We start from the raw sequence: 20,081 nt of genomic DNA, 5'->3' as shown, positions 1-20,081 counted from the left end.
GGCAGGATGCAGCCAGCACCAGAAGCTCAGCAGTTCTTCACTTGTTTTTTCATGGCTTTGAGGGACTGCCACAGCCCTCCTGGGATCAAGGCTGGGGGCTGCAAGATGTATTCTGACCTCATGCAGATGTTCCCTTCATTTAATGGTTTGTGAAATGTGGCTCATGCTCCAATTGCCCCCTCTGCTCATGTGGATAGGGTTCTGGTGTGGTGCCAATCTCACCTGCCACATTATTAGGAACAATGTGGGTGACCCCAGACTGCTGGTGGAAGAGGGACATTGGGCAGGAGCTGCAGGTCAGACCTGGGCATCAACAACCTAGATCTTATGCAAGAGGGTGTAAAACGGAGTGGAGGTAGAGGCCACCCAGCAGCTCCATCACCCAGGAGAACTGATTTACTTTCTTCTCACATCCTCTGTGAGTGCTGACTTCTCCTGTGACCAAGCAATTGCCTGTCTTCTGGGGAAGGGAGATGAAAGGTTGAGTGACTGCAGCGGCTACGTCTTGGGCAGAACACGGAGAGGGCTGTGAAACACAAGTCCTGTCTGCCTGACCCAGCTGGACAGGACAGCAATGCTCCAGCCCTGAGTGGCTTCCATGTGGGGCCAGCACCTTGCCAGCATCCTCAGGCTCCCATGGAGGGCTTCTCCCCAGACCCTCCAGCTTTCAAGGATGCGGGAAGCTCAAGCATATGTTGCTGCTGGAGCGAGCAGAAAATCGACCGAGAGTCTGCCTGTGCCCTGATCGGCTGGTCACGGCTCTAAACAAGATGCAAGAGCCTTGGGGCTACTTGGCTGTCATTAAAATGGTGTGGATGGAAGGAAAAGTCTAATTGACTGAACAACAGCCTGCACTGTGTAATTAAACTAATTGTGGCTCTACCTGCATGGGTCAGAAGCGATTTGTGTGGCTGTTAAGGCACTGAAAAATAAGAGGTGGGGATGTGTGTGAAAGTATTTCTTACACATGTTTCCATAGGTCATTTTGCTTTTTCAGTTCAGGCAATTTTATGCCCTCGAAATTTTTGGTTTCTGTCAAATTTGAGGAGACTGTTAATATTTCATGCTGAAGCAGGGAAAAGTAAAAAGGTCACTGTTGTTAGCAGTTTCAGGTGGCAGCGTTTCAAGTGGAGGTAATACTTTTTCAGTGCTATTTTCTTATTTGAAGCAAAATCCCTCAAAAAAGAGAAGGGGAAGGACTGTTTTCCAAAATGTGTTTCAGCCTGTCTCTGCACCCGCAGAGGACATTGGCAATTGTTTTTATTGACTTGAAGAGGAGAAGACCAGGCCTTCTGCACAACCCAGTGAAACACAACTCACTCCTTTGCTGCCAGGGATTTATGGTGCTAGCTTTCACTGATTGCTTTGAAAGTCCTGGCTTCAGAATATGGTGTATTTGGAAGAAGCCGAATGAGAAACCTGCTGTAGTGTCATGTTTGAACTCTTTGACCTTGTTTTCAAGTCCTTGTGAAGCAGAGCCCACCTCCAGCTTGTAGCTCTGCTCTTATTGATTATCATTTTGAGTCCTTCAGGCATTTTGCTGTGCCCAAAGCGCTGTGTGCTTTTCAGAACAAATAATCTGACATGACAGCTGCTGAACTGACTCTGCTCTCTCTAGGCTGTCAGCACAGGACAGAGCCCTTTGCTTGTGCTGGAGGAGACGCACATAGATAAGTGGAGGGACTGGTGCATTTTGTTGCAGTAGGACCACTTGTCTAGCGTGTGAGCTGGTGTCTAAACATAGGAGTCAAACATTTAGCCTGGAGCAACTGATGCCTGTATTTTTCCTGGTCAAGGCTATATGCCTGGGGAAGGACATGGCACAGCCAGGCTGTGGGACATGCATGAGCTCTTCTGCCCTAATCATCCATCACTGTAAGAGACAGGACAGTAGGTGGGATGAATCTTCAGTGGGTCCTCTTGACTGTTTTTCAATTTCTTGACTGTGGAGAAACCTCTATAAATATAGCTTATTCTTTCTGAGCTGGAGATGAAGGACCTCACTTCTCAGGTAAGAAGAAATTGCCAGTATGGTCTGCTGCTCCTCTATCATCCTACCCCAAGAATATGAAATATGAGGTGTGATTATCTGGCTGCAGTATCTCTCCAGAATTGTGGCAACAGGAACAGGGGAAAGAGCACAGGATATATACATACGTTTTTAAGATAGCAGCTTACCTACTGTTTTTTGTCTCAGGAAAAAAAAAGTCAAAATGGCTTCTGCTGACTCTAATTTGTTATGTCTCCAGGCATAGCTAATTATCCTAACTTAGCCCAGCTCTGAATTCTTCCCAGGGGTTTTTGTGCTATTTCTTCTGTTTTGATTTATAAATTGTCTTTATTTTACTTTCCTCCTACATGTTCTTTAAAATCCTTTTGCTCCCTGCCTTACTGAGGAGCAAGGAGCTGGTGTGACAGTGCTATCACAAGGTGTAGGACAGAAATGGGATCTGTTCACCAAAGCCTTTGCTCTGAGTGTCCTACAATACTTCTGGCATCTGTCTCATGGGCTCTGTGGAATGGTCTCTTCTCCCCAGAAAGCATTTTCATGCTGCCACTTACTGCTGGACTGACCTGCAACCATCCTTGGGCTAGAGGAGTTGTGAGGCTCCGTGTGGGCTCCATAGCTCAGAGGGTTTGGTTACAGCCTTCATCCCACAGCAAGGATAATTCTGTCTTCTCCACTGACTTACCAGAATGAATTACAGGGGTCTTTTCTCTGATTCAGCCATTCCCTTCACAGTTGATACAGTTTTCCTAACCTCAGCTGTGAATTCTGTGGGGGAAGGAAATCCATCTACTGTAATCATGGGGTGCCCCTTGTAATAAGCAGAAGTCAATACTGACATTGAGCCTGGACTTGGGAGACCATCTCTGTCCAGGACACTTCAGAAATTCTAATTAATGAGTCCTCCAAACATCCCATGGGATAAATGGGTACTGTTTACTTAGGAGACAAGACTGTTGAGAGTAAGAAGCTCAAGCAAAGCCAACTCTAACTGCTAGAGCAGGACATATCTTCACAGCATTGCTGTGTTTTATTTTATATCATCTTGGTTTTTCTTTTTTTTTTTTCCTTTCTTCTTCTGTCTCTCTCTTTTTTTTTTTTTTTTTTGTGGGGGAGTGGTGCTTGGGGGGGTGTTTAGTTGGCTTTGCTTTGCTTTGCTTTTGGTGGGGTTTTTTGTTGTTGTTTTTGTTTTCCAATATGTGTATCTGGGAATGTTTTTGTCAACAGACTTCTCTGGGAGACTGTAGTACTAGTCGCCCTCATGGTCCCTGGCGGAGGACCATGCCAGTCCCCTGTCTTTTGTACTGGCTGAGGGCAGATGCTGAGGGGAGAGGATACAAACAGGAAAAGTAGGAAGTCTTATTTTCTTGGAAGAGTCCCTCAACCTCCAATAACTTACAGCTCAGGGTTTTCCTGAACTGCAGTGGTAGATCTTGGTGGATTTTTCCTTCCATTATTTTTCCCCTTAATTTCCTTTTTGAAGTCATGTAAACTCTCAGCATCCATCATGTTCTGCAGTGGGGAGTCTTGCTCAATAGCTTCACATTTTGTGAAATATCCCCTTTTGATCTCTTTGAACCTACCACCCACTGTCTTGGTTCAATCTCTTGTGGTTCTTATGTCAGAAATGGTGAATACTCATATTCTATGACACTGATACATTTATAGGCCCCTGTCAGTTACCTCTTCCACAGGACAATGGACCCTCTCTCTTTTAGCCTCTCGTGACGTGGAAGGTGCTCCACACTTTTAAGCATCCTTTTGTCTCTCCTTATGCTTTTTTCTGACTTTGCAATAGCTTCTGCAACAGGAAGGGAGAACTGCACTTAGTTTTCAAGACACGAGTGCAATATTGTTTTAGACACAGGTCTAAATAACACAGCCTGCTCTTGCTCTCTTTCCGAATCGTTTTGGTGTGAGGGTTATGTACTCCTTAGGGCACGCCATCTCTCAGATGTCTCCGTGGCTGATGCACTCAGTTTTGGGCCCCAGACCTGGGAGATGTGGCACCTCCACCATGCCCCTTTCCACTGTCATTCAGACATGCCTGGACTGCTCTGTGCTGCATCACCCACAGGCTGTGATTTCTCTGCATGTGTACTGGTCCAGGAGCTTTTCCTACAGAGCATTGGGATGAGAAGGAGGTAAGATGAGAGTTGAAGGGTTTGTTATGTACTGGTAACAGCCAGGTCTGAGTCTGTTGTTAGCAGTCTATGTGGGCACAACTCCTCAGAAAGGCAGCTTCGAGCAAGGCAAAATTATCCTCCTTCTCTCTGGGGAAAGCAGGGAGGCATGGATAGGCTGCACTGATGTGCACCAGTCTACCCAGTGAGTCCGCCTCAGACCCAGCAAGACCCTCCCCTAAGTCCACTACATTGACACAGGATTTTTTCTCTCCTTTCTCATCAGGAGCTTTGCCCAGTGCTTCCCATTTCATCTGTGCTCGCCCAAGGCAGAAGCTGCCCTTACTGCTCCTCCGGCCCCTCAGCAAGAGTGGCCACACATCTGAGTCACCATGGGCAAGATGGACAACCCCTCTGTGGAGCTGAACTCTCCCTCCGAGGTGAAGCAGGCAGCCCTGGAGGAGCCAGAGCCCGTCACCCCTGAGGTTGTGAGCACCAAGAAGAAGAAGAAGGAGCTCCCAGACAGAGGTTCCTGGAAGGGGAAATTTGACTTCTTGCTGTCCTGTGTGGGCTACGCTATCGGTCTGGGCAACGTCTGGCGCTTCCCTTATCTCTGTGGCAAGAATGGAGGAGGTAAGAGAAACACACTGTGCCTGCATCCATCCCTGAGCAGCCTTGTCCCTGAACAGGCTTTGGTTTGGTGTGTCTGGGTTGATCCTCCAGCTGAGAGCTCTCCCTCATGATGTGAGTTATTAACTTGTCAGGAAACTAGTTCTCAGATCTGTGGCCTTAACTAGTAAGTGCAAGCTGGGAAGAAGCCGTACAAAGAAATTAAACAAGAAGTTTGAGTTCCGTCAAGCTTTTGCAATCCAGATTTGCAGGGCTACAGAAAAGACTGTCCTCATTTATTTACAAGGAGGACTATGCACATAGGCACCCAGCTGGATGCTCCCAGGGAAACCTGCTAATGGTGAGGTTCTCCTCAACCTAGTGTATTCTCAAGGGATAACAGTTTTTCATGTGAGTTTGGATCACATGTCTAAGGAGTTCTGATTAGAAGCTTTGCATGGATCATAGCAAGGCTGTGTAGACGTATAAACAAACAAGGGTACTTATGTACATGTACACACGATGATGTGTCATCATCTGTGGAAGGAAATGAGCTTTGACTTACTAGAGTTCTGAGAGAAGGGTCACAGTTATCGTCTCCATCCTAAGGCCTGGAAAACAGAGGCCATAAGACAAGAAGGCAGCTGGCAAAGGATGCAGATCCCACTTACAGTGGGATGTAGCTGGTAGCAGTGCCCTCTTCTGCAGACAGCTAACACCAGCTACTTTTTATTCTCTTTATTATTGCACCACTACATCCTTTCCTTACCATCATCTACTGAGGCTTTGCCAAACCACTGGAAGGCTAGAGAAAGGCAGGCAGATGGGGAAACACTGCTGGGCTAGAAATCAAGAGATCTGGCACATCAGCTCCCTGCCCATCTACAGACTTTCTGCACGTCTTGGATCAAGTCAGAAAATAAAATTCTGTGCCTCAGCTCCCCTCTAAAATAGTGCTATTTCTTCAGCCTTGCCAGGCAGATGCTTTTTGGGAGGGTGGTATGGGCTGGTGTTAGTAGAACAGAGGCTCTTTCTTCTCCTTACTCCATGCCCAGCTGTCCTGTCGTTTGTGCCTGTTACCAAAATAACCTTCCTCCCGCACCTTGAAGAGCTGCTCACCTCCTTGAACCATTTCTCAGACTTCCCACACAAGTCCAACCCCCTTTTCCTCCCCTTTAAGGCTGTATATATAATTTTAGTATCACCTGCTGCTCTTCCCACATGGCTCTTTGCTTCCCTCAGCTCTTCCCTGCCCAGAGTCGCTGTCCTTGGTGCCACATTCATTCATGCTGCTCTGAGGGTTTCTCATGCTTCTTCTCCACGTCATTTTTATTTTCCTTTTGTCTTTGATTCTTATGACTCAAATCCACTTCTGCTGTCCATGTCGCAGGTAGTGTAGGATGCTCTTCTCCTCCAACCCTGGAAAAGAGGAGAAGGGTCTAGCTCCCTGAAGCAGTCTGTCCATGTAACTCCACAGCATTTAAGGGTATCTTGGCTCTTTCTCTGAAGCACGTGGAGTGAGTTCCAGCAGGAGATCAGACATTTATCAATTTTGACAAGAAGATTTTAATGGAGTATGTTGTTTTCATAGAAGCATAGAATCATAGGATGGTTCGAGTTGGAAGGGATCCTAAAGATCATAGAATCATATATTGGAAGGGACCTTAAAGATCATATAGTTCCCACCTACCTGCCAAGGGCAGGGACACCTTTCCCTAGACCAGACTGCTCAAAGACACATCCAACCTGGCCATGAACACTTCTAGGGATGGAATATCCACATCTTCTTTGGGTTTTGTGCAGAGGCATAAATATGCAGCTGAGCTGAGTGAGGTTTATGGGAATCAGCCAGGCCTTCCTAGGGGAACCTGTGCCACCAATGCCAGAGCCACGGTGTGGATTTGTCACCTTTATCTAGCCACACTCCAGCACCTGACTGCCAGCCCTCCTCACACAGCATTAGCCCTGTGGCTAAGTCCCAGCGCCAGCCAGTATCTGCCCTGTGGCTGCTGTGTCATCTCAAATCTCACACTGGATCTGTGATGCCCATGGCTGTTTCCTCACACATAAAGGTGGGGGTGACAATACCTATAATTAGATGAAGGGTGTTGTGAAGCTCAAATCAGCCCTATTTATAAAATCAGCTGAGAACCTAGGACAGAGGATGCTGTGGAGGTGTGGAGCACTATTATTAGCATGAGCAATGGCACGCAGGGTGATCTCTGCCCTGGCAGCTCCAGGCATGCAGAGGGACCAGCCGGCTGTGAGCAGGAACGCCAGACCGATGAAAGGCAGGGATCGGTGCCTGCCCCCTCCCAAACACCCTGCCTCGCCTGCCGCTTCGTGCCGTCCGCGGCGCTCCGGATCCCTCATTCCTCTCACCCCTAGCAGGTCTGGCTGTTCGCAGGCACGACTGTTCCCACAGCCGGCAATAATGAGCGGCAAGTGGAGGCTGCCGATGCTGGAGACGGGCGGGAGAGCTGACGCACGAAAGCGTCACCGGGAGCCGATGCGAGGCAGGGTCTCACGGCATCTGATTCGCAATCGGGTGGGCACCGCCTTGGCTCTGCCCCGACGGAGGCGCCTCCGGAGCAGAGCAGACTGTGGGTGGGACTCTAATTTTAGCGTCCTGCATGTGCGCTGCTCAGAGCGCGGTCGTGTGGGCTGCTTCCATTACGCACAGGCAAATTGAACTGAATGGAAATATTGTCGTCTCACTTACCGCTGTCACGTTGCATCGGCTCACGGCTGGTTTGCTCGCTGCAGGGAGCCCAGGGCACGGCAGCCCAGCGCACGGCCCGTCCGCTGCGGGGGCCAGGCTTCGCCCAAACTGATGGCTGGGCTCCCTGCTGGCTCTGCACACAGCTGGATGTGCCCAGATGTGACTAACGCTCCAGCCTCTGCACCGATTTCTAACCTCATGCATTCCTTCTGATCTCAACAGGGTTTTACCGGACTCTAAATTCACTCTAAATGCAGCTAAAAATTGTCTGTGAGGTCCTGAGCTTGAATAACTTGAGAGAAAAGCAACTCTTTAAATAAGCATCATGCATTCCTCTTTTGCACACCGAGGCTCGAACTAACGGCATTTAACAGCCTGTAATGCTCAACTTTTGATTCGTGGGCAGTGTTCCTTGTTTAAGGCTTAATTGTTTTTCCTTGCTTTATGTCATTAGGAGCTGGAGACTGCAGGCAGATTTGGGGCTGCTCAGTGGGTGCCAGGTGCTATATGATCCTTCTGTGCCTCCAAGAATCAGTGCTCTGAGCAGGCAGGGCAGGACCAGCACCATCACTCCTTTAACTCCGTGGACTTCAGAGACAAACTGGGATTCTCACAAGGTCACACATGACCATTTGTAGCAGGCTCAGGATCTGAACCAGATCTTTTGGCAACTCATCCAGGGCCAGAGATTAAAGACCATTGCTTTCTCTCTGCGCCAAGGATTTAGGCAGAGGCCTGCAGACTGTAAGTACAGATTTCAGAACTGATTTCCACTCTGTACAGCACCTGGGGTTGTTACCAGTGCCCTGGATTGCAGATTTTCCAATATTCTCGAGGATTTTTGTTAGGCCAGGACAAAAGACCTGTGTCCAAAAGTTCATCTGTTGTTTTTTTTCTCAATAGTCTCATAAAATCTTTCATCTACAAACCTTCCTGGCCTGCTGCGGATCAAAAATGCAGGATTGTCAGGGCTGTGGCCAAATTTCATTACTTGCTTGCACAGAAGCGAGGAAGGCACTTCCACTGCTGATAAACTCAGCCTCCAAACTCCACAGTGGCAGGGTGAGAGCATCCATGTCCTCCTGCAGGGCTCCTAAGGGGAGTGGACCTTGCAGCTCGTGGTGGCCAGCAAGAACACAAGGGAGGATGCTGAGTGTGCAGCGCTGCTCAAAGCTGCTCTCTCCTCCTTGCCAGGCTGCTGGTGAAGCTGAGAGCCTGTGCTTCCACTCCAGCTTGTGATTTAGGCTCACGGTCATCGAGCTGCTGGCCCAGAGAGTGTTTCCTCCCCACCACCCACTGCCAGCTCCTCTTGCATGCTGCCTCCCACAGATTCCCATGCCGGGTGCTGGCACCTGCCTCTCCCAGCTGGGCTCAGCTCCCTGCTTGGCAGGCAGGCGTCCCCAGCTGGGTGTCCCCTGAGCCAGCATCCCTGGCTGTGCCTCACTGCGTCCCTACCCTCAGAGAGCAGCTGCTGGAGCCTGACTCTGCCAGGTGCAAGCTGGGCCGCAGCTCTCCGGAGTGGCTTTGCTCTCTGGCTCCGTGTTTGCCTTCCCACTATTATCTGGAGAAGAAGACTCATACTGACAGCTCAGCCCTTCGGCTAATGCAGAAACCAGTGCTGTCCCAAACATGGCCAGCTGCTTCTGAGCAAACTGAGTGTCCCCACTCTGTCCTCAGCCAGAGTTTGTCCTCCTCAGGGATGATGGCATGCTCCAGCACATGCATGAGAAAGGTGGAAAATGAGCTTTGTCCCAAGTCCTAAATGTCAGGATGACCTGAACATGTACAGCCTTCAAATCACACAGCAAGGCTCTCCTATTCTATTCCCTCTTCTTATAACTCAGTGCCAGTAATATCTCTAGTGAATGGCTGCAATAGCTTGTTTATAGTGAAGAGATTTCCACAGGGCCATAGAGAAGAGTAATATTTTTACCAGGAATTTTAACGGTAAAATCTAAAACATGGATAGCTAGGTATATAGCACTGTTATAAGAGAAAATACAGTCTTTGTCACAGTTTTCTTAAAAGACTGAAATAGCTATAAAAAAAGAGAGCAGTGGCCAATGCTAGATATTCCTGTGCACTTTTCCCTCAAGCTGAAGAACTGGAAGCTGTTGCAGGTAAGACAGAAAGCATCAACAAGAACAAGTCACCAATGTCAGTGTCCAAGTTTTGGGTTTGTTGTCAGATTGGGTTTAGCATTGCCTAATAGCTAACAACAAAGTGAGACTGGCATTGCATAGCTAGTGATGTCAGTGTATACGTACACAGGGTACATAAATACCCATTGTGATAGGAACAGATAAGGGTGAAGCAGTGGTGATCTCAGTGGGAGACTCATGGAACACACCAACTCCAGCTGGAAACTGTCGTCTCCCAGCAAGGCTTCTCCTCTTCACGTGGGTGCTGTGGAGCAAGAAACCGCAGCTGGAGGTATTTGCTTCATGGTAAAAGAGAGAGCTGTCTGATAACACTGCTCCTTCTTTCAGGGGCCTTCCTCATCCCCTATTTCCTGACACTGGTGTTCGCTGGGATTCCTCTCTTCCTTCTGGAGACTGCTCTGGGCCAGTATACCTCTGTTGGTGGACTGGGAGTCTGGAGGTTGGCACCCATGTTTAAAGGTACTGTGTGTTTGTGAAACCAATGGCACGTAACTACAGATTCCATTAAAGGTTTGAGGAGCAAATCAGCAAATCCTTTGGGTCTGGGATGGGGTGGCAGGTGAGGGGAGTGTTTTTTCCCCTCTGTCATTATCCAGCTGTCCTTGGCTCTGATGTCTGCAGTTATTAACATCACTATGCTCTGTTTGAGCAGTCTTGTGTGGTGACAAGGCATAAAGTGCCTTGCCACCACACAAGACTGTGTGGTGAGAGCAGTATGGTCTGTGATGGAATGGCTCTGGTTGCAAAAGACCCTTTGTTGCTCCAAGCCTCCCTATGTAGGCTTACCTTAATTGCATGGGAAAGCTGTAAAGAGGGGGCATGAACCTGTTGCCGTGCCTGGACTAACTGTATTCTAGAAACCAGTGGTGATTTAGAAATGCCTTGAATGTGGGAAAGTGCAATTCTACCAGAGAAGTGACCAGATCCTGTTTTTATGGGGCTCTGTCCCTAAAGAACCCATAGCAGACTGAAAGGTAGCACTGTTCTCCCTGTGCAAATGGGCGGGTGAGAGACGAGAGGGAATGAGCCTCCCTTGCTGACCCCCTCGCAGTGCAACTGTAGCACACCCTGTGCTGATGAGCTGATTCACTTTTTCTGGTTCTGCCAAAAAACTTGCTGTGGTGCCTGTGAACTCACTTGGGTATTGGAGACCTGGACTGATGCTGCTCTCTGCCTTCTTTTGCAGGAGTGGGACTGGCAGCTATGGTTCTCTCCTTCTGGCTGAACATCTATTACATTGTCATCATTGCCTGGGCTCTCTACTATCTCTTCAACTCTTTCACTGCGGTGAGTCACAGGCGTATCTGCAGCACAGCACTGGCTGTGTTCTGGGTCCTCACTCCTGCTTTGTGGGGGCTGAGTGGTTTATGCTACAAAACAGGCACTAGCTGCTTGCAGTCTGTGCAAAGAGCCCTTGTCAGCATCCTGCTGGACCCTTCCTGAAGAGGTTCATCAGCCCTGGGGGCAGTTTTGTAGTGTTGATGGGTACTGATGTTGCCTCTTAAGAGGATGGTCCTCTGGAGAGGACAGTCCCATCACCTCTCTGAGTACTGTTCCCCACTCACATCATTCTTTAAAACTCACCCTGTGTCTCTGTTGTATTTCTAGAGCTGCTCAAATCTAAGAGCTACACATTTCCATAACTGGTTTTGTTACAACAGGGTCTTTCCCAGGACTTAGTCCTGACCTTGATTAGTTCTTATTCACTCTTTTCTTGATAAATGAAATCTGGGGGATTTTTTTTCTGCTGGGAAAATGATTGAGAAATCATTTAGACATCTGCTTGTGATGTTCCCTTAGCATGTGCTTCGACGTTATGGTTTATAGTGGGTTCCTCTCCCATAACAGGGTCTTCTACCATACAAGGTTAGAATCACTTCTTGGTATCAACTTCTTGGTAGATGAATGATTAATTTCAGCCCAGAAACTGGGAGAGTTTCCTTAACTCTCTGAGCAACCTGCACCCTTAAAGACAACAACCGCATGGTTCAAATGGGATCTTCTTAAAATTAATTTAGATACAACCATGAAATGCTGTTATGATGCTGTACATCCAGTTCTACTTTTTGTTTCAGCAAAATTTCAAATATTTATCAAGACTTTTGCTAAATTATTCCATTTGGCATTCCCCACTGTGCTTCTACCCCCAAAACCACGTACCACTGTAGGGTCCTGGATCTAGAACAAAATTGTAGGTTGTGGATTAATAGATGCACCCTCAGAGGATTCCCAAACGAACAAAGGTCTACCCATCCCTGGGCAAGATGAGGCTTTGGTACATTCGGGTGTCACAGACCCAGCTGCTGACAGTGCTCATATGTACGCAGGCAGGTCCAGGTATTTGGCTCAAGATGTTTTCTTTTACCAGAGATAACTCTAAATTCCCAAAAGGAGCCAAGGTACAAATAAAAAACCTAGGCCGATGTCGGTCCCCTGTCCCTCCTAAATTTGACCAGGAGTATTTTGAACTATAATAGGAGCCAAGCTTCATATATAATAGGAGCCTTCTGCAGTTTCTGTCCTCTGAAATTCAGAGGAAATGGAGCAGCAACAAACTGCCCCCCAGCCTGCCCCTCCTTGTAAGAGCTGTGCAGCTCCTCTGATGCGCAAAGCACTTGTTTGAAGGGCTGCTGCGCGGCACTTCTTGAGCCATTGCCTTTACTTCAGTGCAGTTAGCATTTTTCAGTGAAATCACCATGTGGGTGGAGCAGCCTGGGTGGCCACTGAATGTCCCCCACTCCCCTACAACAACCACCCTTCTGCCAAGCCAGCACGTTAGAAGGTGTTGTCTCCTGGAATGAACTGATTCAGATGGAGCAGTGAAGGCAGCACTTAAAGGCACTGATGCCACAAAACACTTAAAATGCAGATAATATTTCTAAAGAGGTCGGTGTTTGTGGATGAATAGTGATGGATACAAACATCTTCTTAGAACTTTGTCGAGCTGGAGCCCGAGGTCTTGTCTGCAGAGGGAAATCACCTCGTTTCTACGTGCGCTGTGCTCGGGAAAAGAGACTGTTACACATTGAGACATATCTGAGCTGCTTTTCTTGGGCTGCCTCGGCCTCAGCACTACGTGGCACGGGTGAGCTGCCCTGCATGCTCACAGGGCCCCTGGCACTGCAGCTTCAGCGCTCACAGTGCCGGAGCTGATCGCATTAAATCTGTAGTGGTGTGCTGCCGTCACACTGCTACTACCTACAGCGTAATCACTGCCCAGGATTCTCTTTGTGCTGCTTATAATTGGGGCAGGAGACAGCATGAAACAGCTATTATGCTTTAAATTTACTCCTATGCTTGCGTTACATCAGTCCACTGGTCTAGTAGACAGCCTGTTAGCCCCCATTCTCAGGGCCATGTTGCTTTTTAAGCATTGGAGCTTAGTATAACTGAGAGGTAAGAAACTGTTTATTCTTTGTGCACTAAATTCCAACCACTTGTTGAGTGAAGCTAGCTGAAAGCTGTAATGGTTATAAACACAATATCCCTCGGTAGCCATTTTAATTTGTAGCTATTAATTACCAACAGTTAATTGGAAATGGCTTTCTATCTGGGGAATTACTAACATTTTATTAGAGCTACAGCACTGTCCTAATCAAGCTGTGATATTGTTTCCTGGAAAATCCTTGTCACAAATTACCGTATTTTAGAAAATAGTTTCATGCTTTTGGCTACAAGGGCGTGCCCATCTGATGGTGCTGCCCATCCTCTTCGCAAAAAAAATAATGGGGTTTCAGTTTAAAATAAGCCAAATTTCACTTCTCAACGCTGCACTTGGGAGATACAACATTAATGATAACCCTGCTGTCCTTATTCCGGTGCAGGACCTGCCATGGCAGAACTGCGGGAATGCCTGGAACACCGACCGCTGCTTCTCCAACTACTCCCTGAATGACACCACCAACCTCACCAGCGCCGTCACTGAGTTCTGGGAGTACGTCCACAGCCTGCCTACACCAGGTTTCTCCCCCCTCACCACAGTCATACCTGCCCACCAGGATTGTGGCTGGTGCCCGTTGGCACTGTCCTTGGATAACTTTGGCAGGAGGGCGTTACAGCCAGCCATTGGCTGTGGTGGGCATGGGGTGCACTGTGCAACCTCAGGTCTGATGAACAGAGAGGATAACAGCCTCTCCACCTCTTCTCCTCCCTTTATCCCATCACGATGAACCTCAGGTCTCTTTAGGGTTTTGTGGGTTCTCATGCTTGTCTGCACCTGGCCCTTCACCCTGTAGCCCCCCCCTCCCCCCGGATCTCTAATCCCTCTGCCCCCAAGGGTTGGACTTCCCTCTAACGCAAAGTCTCCCGTCCCTAGGAGGAACATGCACCAGATGTCGGGGGGCCTGGGGGAGCCCGGCTCTGTCCGCTGGCCCCTGGCCGGCACACTGGCCCTGGCCTGGCTGCTGGTCTACTTCTCCATCTGGAAGGGTGTGGAGTGGACAGGCAAGGTACGGTGTGAGGGTCGGGTGTTTCACTGCTGCCTCTCAGGTCTCAACCGACTCAGGTCTCGGCTGTCGAAATGTCCTCCAGACTCAATTTTATTTAAGTGCCTATAACTAAGGTTATGGTGTTTTGAGGCAGAATCACAGTAGATGCTATTAAATTCCTGACATTTTACCTTTCACGGTTGTAAAAATTGCTGCCGTGTTTATGGTAATTTTCATTCTAAGTGTAGAGAATAGCTCTTCCCTGTAAAGTCATGGGTCTGAGCACTCAGTCCTTTGGGGAAGAGGCTTGTGAAGATGTTTTCAGAGATTACTTATATTTCCCACCTTGGGACAGCCTTTTGAGAGAGTAAAGCCTCTTCTCGTCTCCCCCTTTTGAAAATCACGGTCTCTTAAAATGTTTTGGTGGAAAAAAAACCTCACCATCTCATTTGAAAATTTCCCTGCTGCCCTTTCAATATTGGTGGGAGACCTTCAGATGAGAAGCACATTGTTATTCACTGTGTAGCATTTCAGGCTAGCACAGCAGAAAGGTAATTGCTTAGTTTAGTGAAAACGTGATGCTGAGACACTGGGATATGTTATTTAGAGCACAGTGTGGTGCAGCAGGACAATATTATGAAAGGAATAATCTAGAGGAGAGATCAGAAATAAGCCCTTCAGGGGTAGGTCACCTAAGCAGTTAACTTCCCCAGTAGCTTCCAAACAGGTTTTAGCCACACAGCCACAGCAAAGCCCTGGTGATTCCTGGTATGGGCCCTGTGATGAGGGATGTCATGTACTTGTGAGTCCCTGAAATAGTGCTGAGAAGAAAGCAGTGGAAATCAAGACAACTCTTGTTGCTTGATGCATAGGTCTAGAGAAACATAGGCTTTAGCTCTGCAAAATAAGGATGTGATGACTTAAAGGGATTACTTCTGTGGACTAAATTTATCCTCATGCAATTCCCTTGTCTTTGGGCATTTCATCCAGACTTCAGCATGCTACTTTTGCGATTAATGTGTCCTTGGATATCATTGGTAGGGAGAAACCTCAGACAGACAGAAACATTACTAGCATGGGAATGGGAGACAGCAAATGCAAGGAAATTCTGCTGAAAGTGGCTGTGCTTGGGGAGCCTGTCCCCCTCACAGGGGTACATGCCACATGCAATGACACCGTGGGCAGGAAAGCTCCTGGGCACTGGTGGGCTGAGGGTTTCTCTACCATGGGGTCTTTTTCAGGTTGTGTATTTCTCGGCCACCTATCCCTACTTCATGCTTTTCATCCTCTTATTCCGTGGAGTCACTCTGCCGGGAGCCAAGGAGGGGATCCTCTTCTACCTCACGCCTGACTTTAGAAAGCTCTCCGACTCCGAGGTTTGTGGCCTAGTGACGAAAGCTCCTATCTCCCAGTTGTCTCTTAATTAGTCTTCCAAAGGCACTTCCCTTGTATATTTTAAGTATTTAAAAAAATCCTGCAATAGTTCCTCGTTCAAACAGTCACGACCCTCACAGGCTAAGACAAAGCTGCACTGAGCTGCTGCAGGAGGTGCACCTGCAGCATGGAGTCCCTCCCTCTCCTGGTTCTTTCTCCACAGGTCTGGATGGATGCAGCCACACAGATCTTCTTCTCTTATGGCCTGGGGCTGGGGTCCCTGATTGCTCTGGGGAGCTACAACACTTTCCACAACAATGTCTACAGGTTGGTTTTTTCTTTCCCAGCCTCCTGCATGGTGAGGAGTGCTCAGGGTGAGGTAGGGGGTCGTGGTGAGTCTGGGGTGTCTGACCTCCACTGTCCCCTTAGTGCCAACATGCAGGTCAGGGAACACACTGTGATCTCTACAGAGGGGCTCTTCTGCCTGCAGGACATTTCATATCTCACCTGTGCTACCTCTCCAGGGCATGGACCTGCTCTCAGCAGGGCTTGGTCTTTTATTTACCCCACTCTCCGCTCTTGGCCTCTTGGTAGGGACCTGCAGGTGGTTTCTTTTCCTTCTTTCTCTCTTCCAGAGACTCCATTATTGTCTGTTGTATAAACTCCACTACAAGTGTATTTGCTGGATTTGTTATTTTCTCCATCATTGGCTTCATGTCACACATCACGAAGAAGTCAGTCTCAGAGCTGGCCTCCTCAGGTAAGCAGAAACCCAGTTCAAATGCAACAGCAACCTGTGAGAGCAATTTTTTCTGTGAGCATGGGATGCTCCCAGGCCTTTCCAGACTGGGACCCAGGTGCTCTTTGAGCACCCTCCCACCAAGATATGTCTAAGGCACCTGTGGCTGATGTTGGTCACACTCTGGCTGCAAGGGGCATCTCTGTCTGCTTTTAGTGTTCTTCTCCTTTTATGCTGAACTTTCTTGTGATTTTGCTGTAAGGAAATATTTAGGCCATTTGCTGTCTGAAACCTTCCTGTAGAGAATAGATACTACCTATGTTTTCAGCAGGCATGATGAAAATTTGGAGTCCCTTTTTCATGTGCAATCTTGAAATTGATCTCAGAATAATTTTTTAACCAAGATGGGACTGTGTATTTTTGCGCAAAGACATATTTTGAAATTGCTGTCTTCCCAGAGAAAGCTTTTATCTCAAGAAAAAGCATTTTGTGGTGGGAAAAAAAATAGCACTGGGAAAGTTATAAGCAGCTCTCATTTTTGTAGCAAATGCTCCAGCTCCATTTGGTTGCAATAATTTGATGACCTTCTTGCTTGCAGGACTTGTTTTTCCAGTCATTCCTGCCTCCCCGTCCTGCCCCTGTGCACTCCACTGGGTCGGTGTGTCACGGACAAAAGCTCAGGTGTTCCTAGCTCCTATATCAAATACCCACAAGTCTTGGCTGGGATTGTTGTCTCTCTGTTCAACCTTGGCCCTTAGCTCAGACTTCCCATCAAATGCTTTATAAACTTGCTCTCACCCCTCTTTTCATTACCACAGGCCCCGGACTGGCTTTCCTCGCCTACCCACAGGTTGTCACACAGCTGCCCCTGTCACCTCTCTGGTCAGTCCTCTTCTTCTCCATGCTGATGATGTTGGGTCTGGATAGTCAGGTGAGACAACCCAGGCACGAGGTGGGGTAAGATACAAAAATATCTTCAGATATGATGGTGGTGTCCCCTCCTGCACCTCTGGACAGTGCTGAGCAGGGTGGTTTAACTCTTAGAGGTGAAATGCAGCTTCATGAAACAAAACCTCCTATGTGGACATCACCTTTGTGCTCTTCCCTCATGTAGGCATATCCTTGGAAGCGTGATGGGATCTGACAACTTCCCAATGCACCAGTCCTTGTCCTGCTGCCCATTAAAAATAAGAGCAATGACCAGTTTCCAGCAGCCCAGCAGAACCAGTCAGCCCTATAAGATATTCACCACTTCCCTGTAGAAGGAGAGGATCTTTGGCAAGCTTTTCTCTGTTCACACCAATTTTTGACCCTGTGGCCAAGTACCAGTGCTGCTGAGTGCACACAGCCCGTCCCCACCTTGCTGGGTCACCCTGGCAGCTGAGCCTCACAGGCTCTAAGCAGAGCTAGTGGGAAACTAGTCCTGCCAAAATACTTTGCATCACAGGAAAAGGGAAAAAAGATTTCTTTCAAGTAATAACTGCTTTGTTCTTGTAGGACATGACTCCCCCCACTCCCAATGTAGGTACATGAAATAAGGGAAATCAGTATGAACTATTTCATTCCATGCCTGCATGACGGTAGTTTGTGGTCATCTCAGCTCTCTTAGTGTTCTGTGAGAAGCTTGGATGCTTGGAATTTTCTGTCACCTTGACCAAACTGCATTTCCTGTGAGGCGAGAGAATGTCATTACTTCGGCTTTTCTTCAAAGCTTAGGGTAGAAGGTCTCCATGTTCCCTACTCCCAGGAGCCAGAGCCAGCACCTTTGCACAAGGTACTGGTGTCCAGCCAGACCCAGTGCTCTGGTGGAGCATCAGCAGGTTCTGCTGAGAAAAGCAGCGATGTGGGGTTTCAATTGGGGCTCCCTCCGAGTGTGAGGACAGTGGTTTGGTGCACTGTTTTGGCATTGGTGTTGATGACAAAAGTGATCCTGAGCAGAGCTGCAGCTCCCTGGTTTGTAGGTGAGCAGGAATAGATTCTGGCAGAAAGAAGGAATCATGCCTTGGGAAAGGCTGGTGCCCGGGTACCAGGGTAGCTTTGCCATCAGGTAGTCTTACTTGTGGGGGAAGCAGCTGGATGTAGCTAAAGGTCTCTACCCTGCCCCCTCAGAGCCCTCACAAAACAAACAAAAAACCACGATTATCTCTGTGTTTTTACAAGTGCTGATACTTTTTTCTGATAATTCAGCTTAAAAGTAGCTACCCAGTGAAGCAGTGAACTGCAGTGTGCCTCTCTATTCAGTGCATTAAAATCAAAGGCTCCTGCAAAAGCCTGCACCTGGCCTGTCCCATCCTCCCTTATGCCCACGTGCTCTTCCCTTGCAGCACAAACCACCAGTACAAAATGGATGCTCTCCTGGATTACAGGTAGCGTTCACAAACCCAAGCCTAGTTCACAATCAGACTCAGACCTATTCCTGAAATGTCACACCTGGCTTCCAGGAAAATCTAATCAACCAAATCTGGTTTTCAATGATGTCACACTCTCATAAACACATTATAAAGCTCATGTCTGCATTACTACAGACATTATTTAGCAAAAAAGAAATGCAAATAAGAACTAAATATTCTGAAAAAAGCTACATTTACAGAAAAAAAAAATTATGTCCATGGATTATTCACTCAGAGCCGGTAAATAGTTCAAGGCATGACAATAAGCCCTCTAAGCATTCTGTGGAATTTATTTGCTGCATTTACTTCTGAAATACCCCTTGAAATTCTCCATGTCCCTTCTGACAGCCAGTCCTGGAGGGCAGTCTGTGGGGGGCTATCATTGCCTGAAGGAGAAGGCTGGGCAGAAACGAAGCATCAAAAGGAAAACAAGCTCTTAAAAAGCACAGCTAAATACATGTGAAATAGCTTTCTGCCTGCATGCTGGAGCTCTGATTCATTCAAACACACCAGCAAAGGCACGGCAGCTTGTGCATATAAAACAAGTAACACAGGCTGCAACAATGCCTGCAATTCCACGTGCATTTTGAAGCATTCATCTAAAAAAACAAGAAAAGGGCAAAAAAAAAAAAGATGGTTTTGCTATGTGCTGATTTCATATCCTTTGTGGTATTTGCAGATGGGGAGCAGGCATTTTTCATTTGGGTCAGCAGCCCAGTCCGTGAGGCGCAGCGGGGCCATAGGGCATTTCTTGCACCCTGTACTCCCAGGGCTGCTGGGCTGAGGCTGCCCCTTGTCACCGGCAGGGCACGGCTCTGTAGGCACGGCAGAGACGCTTGAAAGCCCAGCTAGTGAAGGGAGGTCGGGCTGAGATCTGTGTTTGCGATGCAGCAACAAGCTCCAGCCCTTTAGTGACAATGGGAGTAGGTCCGGCGAGTCACACCTGCCTCTTTCTGTCAGGGTGCTCATCTCATTTGCAGGTCCTTGAATGGGATGAGTGACCTACACGGATGGACATGCACCTCCCTCCTGTGCCCCCACTTGCCGCTCATGTGCCTTAATGTTCACTCTGCTCTCATCCATCCGGGCTTTACTCCTCTTGCGTCTAGACCCTCTTTCGTAATATGCTAATGCTTTCTTTTAACCTACCAGTTTCCAGGTCAGGCATTCATTCCTCAGGGGAGCTTGCGGGCCTTGTGACTGCAAGCCTGTGTCTGTCCCATGTGAGGCCTCCTCTCACGGGTTATTCATGAGGATTTCCAGCTGCCGGCAGTGAGACCGCTCGTGGATCTCTGGATGCACATCTGTGGTCAAACTCCCCACACATCCATGGGTCCCAGTCAGGGTGCTCTGCATGGTCAAGGAGGGAATAGCAAGCCCTTGACACTAGGAGAGGGTGGGAGAGGGACTCTCCTACAGACTGAGGTGCCACCTATATTGACTCCCAAATCCAGGTTATCAAACCCATTATCCTTGTGTGATGATTAAGCCTTGAAGGGGAAAAAAAGCAAAAGAGCTAAGTTAATG

General features: G+C 48.1%; 1 protein-coding gene across 1 annotated transcript in view; it reads left to right on the top strand.

Moving 5' to 3' along the window:
- Positions 1-20,081, top strand: part of LOC108492417 (sodium- and chloride-dependent GABA transporter 1-like) — a 35,082-nt gene that overhangs the window by 7,012 nt on the left and 7,989 nt on the right. The window contains exons 2-10 of the mRNA XM_017804734.1: positions 4,418-4,764; positions 9,952-10,083; positions 10,811-10,911; positions 13,449-13,558; positions 13,940-14,072; positions 15,293-15,427; positions 15,649-15,752; positions 16,061-16,185; positions 16,983-17,095. Coding sequence (XP_017660223.1) covers positions 4,524-4,764; positions 9,952-10,083; positions 10,811-10,911; positions 13,449-13,558; positions 13,940-14,072; positions 15,293-15,427; positions 15,649-15,752; positions 16,061-16,185; positions 16,983-17,095 — 1,194 coding nt within the window. The 5' untranslated portion in view covers positions 4,418-4,523. The remainder of the gene's footprint in view (positions 1-4,417; positions 4,765-9,951; positions 10,084-10,810; positions 10,912-13,448; positions 13,559-13,939; positions 14,073-15,292; positions 15,428-15,648; positions 15,753-16,060; positions 16,186-16,982; positions 17,096-20,081) is intronic.

The sequence above is a fragment of the Lepidothrix coronata genome, unplaced genomic scaffold (genome assembly GCF_001604755.1).
Source record: "Lepidothrix coronata isolate B3197 unplaced genomic scaffold, Lepidothrix_coronata-1.0 Scaffold10, whole genome shotgun sequence".
Lineage (NCBI taxonomy): Eukaryota > Metazoa > Chordata > Aves > Passeriformes > Pipridae > Lepidothrix > Lepidothrix coronata.
The sequence above is the reverse complement of the archived record's forward strand: the minus strand, read 5'-3'. Positions and strand labels throughout refer to the sequence as shown.